The following is a 10,948-nucleotide window of genomic DNA, read 5'->3' on the forward strand; positions in this document are numbered from 1 at the left end:
ACCCCCTTACACTAGGTGGGGCCTGGATGTGACGCTAGTCAGCCATCGTAGGGCTTCCTCCCCACCCAGTTTATACCGGTGGCTTTTGTTGTGTTTTGTTTACGGTTCGCAGCTGGCACCCATTGATACCCCTGGATACATGGTGAGATGTATTGCAAAGAAACGTTTCTTCTCATAAGGAATGACGCGATACTGTTTCCTGAGAGACCTGAAACAACCACTCTTCGGATCGGATGCCCTCTTAAGGCAGTTGATCACGCAAACTAACATAGCACTGAGCTTCCATTATTCTTGACTGGTTAACCGTTTCCCGGCGGGGTCACCACGTGCTTTCAGCTTGCATCCTGTGGATGTTTTTGCAAACATGGCGGAAACTTTAACAAAACTCATTTGGTTTTCTCAGCTGGTGTTAAATTAACTTTGAGTGGTTTGAGCCAAATTCCCTCTGCTTTTTATGTTGTTTTTGTACCTGACACATTAATATTTAGATAAATACAAAAGTACCTGAGTTTTAATTTGTTCACCACTGTCAACTGGCCAACTTTTTCATAAAACTGCAACTCGACGTCGTTAATTTCACCCCACAACAAAAGGGGGCGTATTTTAGGGTTATTGCTGGCCGTGGGAAACGAATGTAGACTCATTTCTAACGTATCTTGGAACATTTCCAGCTCTTTCAAATTCTCAAAACACACAAAAAATATATCATTTCGAATTAAAACGATCTCAAAACGAAGATTACCACAAAAAGTATTTTTCGTTTGTTTTCATTTGATTTGATTGTTCGCACTTTTAGGACTCAAAAATTTGTATACCTGACCTTGGCAGTGAAAACAGCGTAAACGACTTTCTTGTTATTAAATAAGTAAATTTTAATCTTATTGCGTCCACTGGAGTGTTGTGATTTCCATTGCTGGTCATTGATATTTCGATTTAGTTTCTAAACAATGCTCTTTTTCTGTAACTATACCACTGTGCTTTTCGCAGGTCCTATATTTGCTGTTTTCAGAAATTTTCAATAAGCTTTTCCTAACATCTAAAGAGCCGTGTGGTAGCTTTTAAACCAAGCCGTCGATCAGGTTTTGTAAACATGACTAAATTAATTACAAACTGCAGCTGCATGCTCTTATAAAAACGTAGGCTGCACATGTCAGCTTTCAGCTGGCGGAAAATCAAATGCAATCATGAAACAAGACAAAAGCAAACGTTTATAACATGTTATATTGCAAACAAAATTTGCCACTGAAAAATCGCGCTCAACTTAAAAGAAAGCTCTACGATTCGGTCAATCGTTGGTCATATTGCAAAGCTTAGTCATGTTGGAAAAATAGCCATACAGTTTTTTTATGTTTTAAGAAGCGCATAGGCGGCTGATATAACGATTTGAATCGCTTCGTATAACAGAGAATGCAAGCTTTATGAACAAACTATCGCTTAAACCTCCTCGAAAAGGACAGATCAACATTTTAGCCAGCGAAATCAAAACGCCGCCTTAGAAGTCATAATGTGAGACACATTTTTAATTGTTTTTAATTCCTATGCCAGCTTTGATAGATGTCTCGTTTTGTGCATTAAATTGTATATGGACAGTATTGTACAAAAGGTTAAATCGTTGTCCGGTCACAAAAAAAAAATATCTTGAACTACAAGGGTAAACTTGGCCGATATACGGGGAACATGTTCAGTTTTTGCAATCATAGGAAGAAAAATAAGGTATAAGCTAATTTTAATCACAAGATTGTTTAGATTTCGTATTGAATAATTAACGAAGGGTTTAATTTTGAGTGTGATACAGAAAAGGACGTTTGTTTTGGATGAAGCAGCCCTTTGGTCAAAATGGGAAAGTGGAGCAATTTCTGAGTAGATTTCTCCCGTTTTACAAAAATTTTTGAAGTAACCGCTTGTTCATCAAGAACATTTATTGGTTGATTTTGGTCAGCTCATTGTCGAACAATAGGTTTCTGTTGTCACACTTTCAAACTGGATCTTTACGAAATGAATCGTGCAAATATGGTCATTGCGTTGCTAAAATCTTTAGAGTTGATAAGCCTTTTTCAGTTAGTAGAGAGCTCTTAGAACGTAGCAAAAAGCGTTCTTTACGATACGCCAGTGCTTTGTAGGCCGTGGGAAAAGTTACTGTTTAATAAACAAAATTAAGCCTTATACGCTCGACCGCTGTCCGTACTGACGCGATTACAGGTCTCTTTCAAAGCGAAAGTAGAAAAAAAAAATACCAGCTTATCAGAATTGAGAACGTGCGGCACGTTCACCCTTATAAACAACCATATTAGTCGCTGATAAGGTGAAACACAACTTAAATGGTTGCATTTAAGGGCATTGTTTATTCCCTGGCTGTGCTTTACACTCATTTATCTTGCCTCCTGCTCTAATAGAATTGAGCATATTTCAATAGCGTACAATAGCCACGCGGGGGGTGGCGAATAGATAGTATAAACATTTAAACCTGAAAAGAGCTGGCGTGGCAAGTGAATCTAGCTTTCAACACACAAAAAAATACAGTTTTCGACGTCAAATTTTCTTGTTAACACTGCCCATTGCTGTATTACTATATTTTTTCCGGTTAGGAAATACTACGATTTTGTTTTCATACAGTACTGTCTCCTTATGTTAAATTTATATGTAAAGGTTGCATTATGATGCCTGCAAAAATATGCTTTAATTGCCTCATTTTTTAATGAAAATTTCTCGAAGTACTTTTTATCTCTTTATCTAACAATCAGCTTTTTATTTATTACTATTACTATATTTTGCACAGAATCTTGTCATATTTGCGTTAAAGGTCTCACCCTTAGGCTAACGACTTAATCATTTTGTTTGCTTTCTGTGTCTTGGTAAAGATAACACGTTTAGCCATCGAAAACTTTTTTGTATCTGTTAGTTATATGGAATAAGCATAAATCTTTAACAACTTGTGGTGGTTTTATCTCACTCTATAAGTCATTAAACTAAGCAGTTTTAAGGATTGGTTGTAAGTTATCTTCTTTGCCCTTTCCTTGACGCTCACAGAAACGTCAGGCAAAAATCATGCCAATCGTTCTCAACGCCATTGGCGCGGTTAAGATATTGACGTAGTTTCACCACATGAAGAACTCTTTGTTTCCAGACACTTTATGTATTTACTTTTCCATTGTTTCGTTCACCCCGGCTAATTAAACAAAAAGGCGATTGTTTTCCCAATACTCGCACCACGTGTAATTATGAGAAGATTTTTGAAAGGGTTTGTGGACATATACCGCGATTCTTTAAGCTGGTTATCTGTTTTCAACATAATATACTACTAAAAGATGGAACACAAGGTCACTTAAGGCTCAGTGTTTAATTGCCATTAACGCATGATGGGATAACATAAACAACAAAATGACTTCCGAATTTAGTCTTACATTAATAAACCCGCAAAGGCGGGATAATTTGCATTACAATGTCGCGGTATCGCAGAATAGATCGCCTCCGGTGTTTACTTGGCCTCATTCAAGCTCCCTCAATAGCTGATAAGAAAGGAACCTTTGTGTAGTTCGGTACTTCTGTCGCTGCCGTCATTGTGTTCTGAAGTCAATGTTGAGTAATTATTTGAAACAGCGATGTCAACAAAACCATTCATTTTGTAAACATATAAACATCCATCGCACCACGATGGAAACTGGCCCAAAATTGATTGAAAAGCAGTAGTTTTGGCGCGAAGGACTCGTGTTTAAGCACCGGACGTCTCGAAGACCACGTTGGGTTGTATGACTCGCGGTCATGATTTTCTCTGTTCTCGCCGCCTCACATCTATCTTAAGTCAACAATCACTTAAAAGGGACACCTTTGACACTTAAAAATGTGATAATGGATGGCCTTGTATGCGATAATCGGGGCTTGTTTAATACAACTTAAGTGCATGCTATTTTGGTGAAGTGCTGAAACTGTTATACAAATAATCGTCAACTGAATTGTCATGAAACAAGGTTGGATCTATATTGCAAACAAATTCCCATATAACGCTAAAACAGTCATCAAAATACCATAAAATACTGAATCTCTTGATATGAAACTTGTGATTTATTCACTTCCTGTGTCAAAAGAATAAACGTGATTAAATAACTACTAAGTGATATTGTGTTTTGTAGAGCTCAAAAATTGCTATTACACGGTGAATGAAAATACGATAGTGAATCATTGCGATGTTTCGATGTCTCATTTTGCCCTCTACCGCAGAATGACGTTTTGTGCGTATAAATCCTGAGTGAAATGACTGGTTTACTGAGCTGCTTAAACAAGACGGAATGGCGAATACAACACTTGGATTAAACTAACAAGCTAACTGTCTTCCAGAAGTTTAGTGTACTAGACAATTCTTGGACCTAATGCATGTTCGCCCTCCATTCCTGGCAGTTGCACTTGAAAGTCTTCAACAACTTGCATGGACCTCTTCTCGTCTTGTAATTACATATTGTGTCAAATTACTTAAGTTAGTCGACTTTGCTGCCACTAGTTTTGTAATTTGTTGAGGACTTTCCTTCCTAATGACTTTTTTCACAAAATGAAATGTTTCAGATACTTCATCAGCACCTAATGGTTCTTGTATTGAACCTCAAAGTAGTGTCTCTGATGTGATGCTCAATCCTAAGATCCTAAGCCCTCTATTTCTTAAACTACAACAGCTTCGTAATTAAAATGGACTACTGAATTCTGAACGTATTTTTACACATTTCTCACATTTGCAGTTGTTCTAGGCATAATTGATTCCCATGGCATTGTCTGACTGCGACACAGAAGACATATATAAATAAGGATGAAACGTGGATGACTGGAAGTGGGTGCCGTAATTCCTGAAGGCTGAGTTGTCTTGCCAGAAAAGTCCATACGGAGGCGGAGGTGTGGAGAATCCATGAAACTGGTTCAAAGGATAGCGGCTAGTGTCCTCGGCGCGAGAGTAGTAGTCGTATCTTGGAGGGCTGACTCCAAATGGACGAGGGAATGGTTCACTTGAAGGGTGCGGTTTGGTGAGGTCCAAACCAGCAGTGGGCTTGCGAGGATAAGGGAATAAGCTTGGAGATAACGGTAATCCGAGCATGCTTCGCTCAGTTGCGCATCCTATAGCATGGCTGCATCGTGGTCTTCTGGGTTTTCTTGGTCTTCGATAATTCCCTTTTGAGAATTCTGGTAAATCCTTGGGATGAATCATCCAGTAATGTCCCTTGCCGTTCTCAGCTCTGCTGGCCTTCACGAAGCAGTCATTACTGGAGAGATTGTGTCGCACACTATTCCTCCATCCAGGGCCTTTCTCTTTGTCGAAGTGAGGAAACCTTTTGGCGATGAAATTGTAGATGGAGCTGAGCGTCATTCGTTTTGATGGCACACTCAAGATGCCCTGTGCAATGACTGCCACAAACGTCTCAGTGAGATTGCGCGAGTCCTTACCGTCTTTATCGTTTTCTTCATTTTCATCTCCACTGCTGCTAATGCTCCGCAACTTCTCCCTGTCTGCCTGTTCCTCTTTCAAAGAATCAACTTTCATGTCTGTGGACATCGTTCTGTTCAACACTTTTGTCTGTGTTTCCAGTTGAGAACGCGGCAACTGGCTGAAATTGCGCTGATCTTGACTGTGCGAAAATCTGAAGACATTCGCGTCGAGAATGTTTCCCTCTTGGCGACTGTGGTGAATCCCAAACATGGTGGAGGTGGAGATGGCTCTTTACTGCCCTTGTGATATGGTGCTGAAGCTAACAATATTGAGGTCCTTACTCGTGGGACTGTTGTTAACAAATTGCGGAGTGTGTATGTGCCCAGGGCTATAAGGTTTAGTCTTCTTTCTTATTAGCCTACACCGCATTGACTGACATAGCGGGGGGCTAGGAAACACCGAGCGAACAGATGCGATGTTAATTTGTATATGAAATAGCCGACTTAAATTTAACTTTGTACCTCGCGGCGTTCAAATTTGGCGGAGGGGTTTTCCTGTAGAGTTAATACATCCTAAATGATACATTCCACAACAAGTCAGCATCTTACACTCCTTCGGGAGCTAATTGGCAGCATGCTGGCTGGGATTTATTCATAATTTCACCGACCAACCGTAAACCAAGCGAGTCGTTATTAAGAAGTGTTTGTGATACTCTGACAGCTGGGCCCAGCGTCACGGCTGAAAGATCGTATCAGACGACGCATCGTGAAAAGGCGTAACAGAGAATAGGAAATTAGAAAAGATAAAACCGTTAATGCTTTAATCAGTGTTAAGTAAATAGCAGAAAAACAGGAAATGTCAGTGCGAAGATTTATTTGTTTAAGCTGCAATGGAGTCTGTAGTCAGGCGAGCAGGGGAGTGGGAGGGGACGTTGATTTCTTTCCAATTGTCGCCTTGCGAATGTTCTCGTTGTGTTTAAGTGTTCTTTCGAACTTCAGTGACCACATCGGTTCATTTGTTTGATGACCTTTCCCGCGCTGAAACTAAAACAACTTCTAACGTAAACAGTGACGGGTCTGTGGTTTTGGACGCAGTTTGTCAGTGTTACATCTATATTACCAGGTGTGTGATGGCAGCCATTGTGTACTGGAACATAATTGTTTTCAGTTTATTTCCAAATCAAAAATCTTTAATTTAGGAGTTACCAACTTAAACAGATTTAGCCATTTCACTACCAACAGCTGTCAAAACTCGCAATTAAATAGAAGTCCCTGAATGTCATTTTCCTGATAATTAAGCACAAGTCTGTTCCTCCCGCATGTTTCATGTAAATGGCCTATGGTCACAAATTAAGGTTGCCCCAACTGACTCGAAACTGCAAAGCTAGCGGCATATTCACGAGCCAAGGTTTTAGTGTACGAGACAATTGAAGGGTTAAAGGTATATGGAGTGTTTTGGCCATGTTATTATCTCCAAGACAATGTTTAACAGCGAGCTTTTTTTAAATAATAATTTTTATTGATTTTTCCAGATTCCCTCAATTGACATGTTTCAATGACCATCAATGTAACGGTACGCTATAAATAACTTGCTTCAAAAGTTTCCCACGAGAATGTGAACTAAACCATGGAGTCTATAAACTTGTAAACAAAATTTGCCTAAGTGTTAATGTCGTTAATGTCGTTGTTTAGATCAAAGAAGTGGCGTGATCACAACGCATTTTCAAACATATCGCAACAACCGCAATTGTCTCAATTGCAAAAATATAATTGCAAATATTTATTGAACAATGCTATGATATGCCTGATGCTAAAACCTTAATACATTAAGGGGTGAGGGGGGGGGGGGGGGGTGGGGGTGAGGACTACGCTTAGAGCTCATTTAAACATAGTGTTGCATTGTTACATATTCTTTGATTTTGGAGCAATCCGAACATTTATATGATTTCTCAAAACATGGATTTCTAAAACGTTTTGGTCATGAAAGAGAAGGACTTCTGAAGAAGATTGAGAAGAAGGAAACGAAAAGGGCCAAGGAATTTTAGAACACAGACAAATTGAGTTTTAAAAGTGTTGGAAAGTTAGATGCTAATGGTTAATAGATGAACAGCACTTGAAAAGTGTTCCCTTATGAATGAGAATAGTGGCCTGCATCGGTATGTCATGACATTTTTCCAAAATTTATTTATTTAATAATAAATACTAAACACCTTTATAATTAAGCAACTTTGTTTATTGAGAGTAACACATAGCAGTAAAGAATACTAAAAATCTTAGATATTTCAAAATATTTACAGGATCAAGTTATTCAGACCCCCCTCCCTCCCCCTCCCCTCCCCCAACGCATTAAAATCACTCTAGCCAGTTCCAAAGTACAGATAAACATCCCGGTCAAGAAAAGAACGAGACACCAAGAAATCGCAGAACAAACGATTAACGAGAGAAAACAGGGTAGGGTCTACTTTATCGTTGCAGTATTTGGTCCTTCTGCTCACACGAAAGCGTAAATTTAACACTGTATTGACGAAGCTGCTAGAGTTGATTTTGAAACGTTTGTCAAATAAACAGCACCACAGAAAAGTGTTGCTAAGCAGTCCTCATTTGAATTGTCACACTTTAGAATTTATTCCCGACTTTAATAAATGTTAGAACCGCCTGTGCAGCATTGTAAACAGCACAATAATTCTTGATAGTCACACGTGAAGGGCCAGAGTTTATCCTCAGGCTCCACCGAAAGTGTAAATTTAACACTGTATTGACGAAACTGCTAGAGTTGATTTTGAAACGTTTGTCAAATAAACAGCACCACAGGAAAGTGTTGCTATTAAAGGAGTCCTCATTTGAATTGTCACACTTAAGTTTTATTCCTGACTTTAATAAATGTTAGAACCGTCTGTACAGCATTGTAAACAGCACAATAATTCTTGATAGTCACACGTGAAGGGCCAAAGTTTATCCTCAGGCTCAACCGTGGGAATCTTTTTGAACAACATGTTAAACTGTTAGGACCGTTAGAATTTCATCCAAAGACTCAAAAGTTAGAATCATCTTGCGCAGCACAATAAACAGAACCACAGGAAAGTACTGCTCTCATCATAGCTTTCTTATGAACGGTCACACTTTGGGATTTCATCAGTCTACAGAGTCAAAAGTTAGAACCACCTTGTACAGCATAATAAACACCACCACAGGAAAGTACTGCTCAATAGCTTTCATTTGAATGGTTACACTTTAGAATTTCATTCACAGACTCAAAAGTTAGAAAATACCGTGTACAGCATAATAAACAGCGGAACGGGAAAGTACTTGCTCAATAGCTTTCATTTGAATGGTCACAGTCTGAAATTTTGCCCACAGATTTAATGACTTACAAACACGTTAATGACTCAAGGTCAACTCTGGGAGATAAAGGCTGTTGCTGAAAAACAGGATTCAGCGACAAAGGAAAGTAAAGACGGCACACGGTGAAGGGAAGGATGTTTGTCCGCAACGTCAATAAACTGCCAGGGAGGAAAACACTTCTTTTGACGCCCACATCAAGAGTGCAACCGCGTGCGTTTTGCATTGCATTAAGTTAATTCGTTAAACGTCCATTAAGAACGAAACGTTTTCAGACGCTAGTTTACTGTTTACCTTAAGCAAATGGTTAAAATTTATTTTAGGCAACTGCGTGTTTGAAGAAGAAAGCTCGGGAGAATGTATACTCGAGAGCGATTTATGGACCATAAATATCCTGAATATCCAACCGTTCGTTTTGGAGGGTTATTTGTCAGGAAGACCTTGATCACCTCAGAAATTCTTACTAAATTGTGATGAAAAACTTAAACTTTGTTTTGCAAAATATCACCTCAAATTTTCAAAGCACTGCCAAATTATTTCTTTTGTTTTCGGGGGTAAAAAATACGGCTTAAGCTTGAAACAAGGTCAGTTAACATTTCGGAAAGCCGACAAAAGGTCGGAAACTTGAGGGATGAGATTCCTTGCTCCAAGACTTTCTGCGACTTAAGTTTTGAGCTGAAGAATCCAAACAGATCGAGCTGTTTTAGCAGACACAAACATGCATTTAAAATGTCCTAAACGTTCTGGAAACACAGGAAGAAACAATTTAAGTTTTTTGCATAAATGTTCTCCTTCGGTACCTCTGAAAAATGTCTCGAGACGCTAACACTTAAATGGTGTAATCTTGGAGAATCAGCAAAGAATAGGTTGCAACCCGCACAGGCCGTTTTAAATACTAGCGGACTTCTTATCCTTCTGGACGAACTTGGGCAAACATTTGTTGTTCGTCTGGTTATGCGTTTCTAGTACAAAGAAGGATGCAAGACGCATTATGCGTCTGGACGAATTATCTTCCGTTGTGCGTCGTTCAAGACCCACAAAGGAAGATAGTTCATCCAGACGGATAATGCGTCCTCTGGACGTAAAAGCCTTAATAATATGTCGCGATCTGTATTATCGATAGTTTCGGGCAATTTCCTTTGAAGTTAGTAGTATATAACTGAACTATATTCAACAATAAAGACCACTCTGTCTGCATGCATGAGGTAATATTCCCTCGTGCATCAGTATTGTAAAAAGCTAGACATTATCCTTAACAAATCTGCATCAAGTTTTGGATTACGTCCTGTAGGTATATTCATCGTCTTGTGCCAAAACGGCAAAATTTTTGAGGTGTAAATTCAAAATGCCAGTTTCAGTGACTCCTTGAGAAAATTATTGGTGTATAGGAATAACAATAGTGCTTCTGCAAATTAAGAACAACAGATGGGAGCCAAATGCAATTAGGAGACAAATTTGAAATAAGGAAGGTACGGTATGGCACGTCTAGACAATCATTACCTTCTTCGTCATCTTTGTCATCATCATCAGCACCAGTAGCAGCAGCATCATTGTCATTATTATTTTAAAGAAAGATCAATTTCAACAAACAGTTTATGAAATAAACGATGCAAGAAGACGCATCATGAATGGTCGTTCCTTGCTCTTCTCTTGGAGATTTAGGGCCGTCGATCAGTTTCTTCCAAGACGTTTTCTCCTTGGTTACAGCCTTTGCTTTCCTCCATATTCGCAACCCCAAGCGTGTTTTTATATTCTTGCTCGACTGTTCTCCGCCATGTCTCTCTTGGTTGCTCTCTCTTACTCTTGCCTTTGGGTACTTCTGTCAGCGTGATCCTGGGATTGCAGTCTGGTGATAATCTTAAAACGTGGCCTAAACATTTCCATCATCAACAGGATTTTACTTGTTCGCAGTAAATCCTTGTCTCTCATCTTTTTCTAACATTTTCCGTTACTTTGTTTCATCGGCCAATAAATTTTGGGGAATATTTTTTTTAGGCATTTATTCTGAAAAACAAACGTTCTAACCTGTTCTGGTACAATTTAGTCTTCCTCCATGCATTGAAAGCGTGGCGTAGAAGTATACTGCGAATAGGTGGTTTGCAATCCCTGGAGATCCAAAAAGACAACGGTATGGCGGCCATGTTGGATAACAAAACAAAAGGTTCTGTCATCCAACATGGCTGCCGCACCATTGTCTTTTGGATTT

General features: G+C 39.1%; 1 protein-coding gene across 1 annotated transcript; it reads right to left on the bottom strand.

Annotated features, from left to right (window-relative positions):
- Positions 1–3,318: 3,318 nt before the first annotated feature.
- LOC146451369 (uncharacterized) lies at positions 3,319–6,961 on the bottom strand. Its single transcript, XM_085099199.1, has one exon. The coding sequence runs from the start codon at positions 5,672–5,674 to the stop codon at positions 4,730–4,732; it is 945 nt and encodes a 314-aa protein (XP_084955325.1). The 5' UTR covers positions 5,675–6,961; the 3' UTR covers positions 3,319–4,729.
- Between the last annotated feature and the right edge of the window lie 3,987 nt (positions 6,962–10,948).

The sequence above is a fragment of the Pavona decussata genome, unplaced genomic scaffold (assembly GCF_977016875.1).
Source record: "Pavona decussata unplaced genomic scaffold, jaPavDecu1.1 SCAFFOLD_390, whole genome shotgun sequence".
NCBI classification, from domain to species: Eukaryota; Metazoa; Cnidaria; class Anthozoa; order Scleractinia; family Agariciidae; genus Pavona; species Pavona decussata.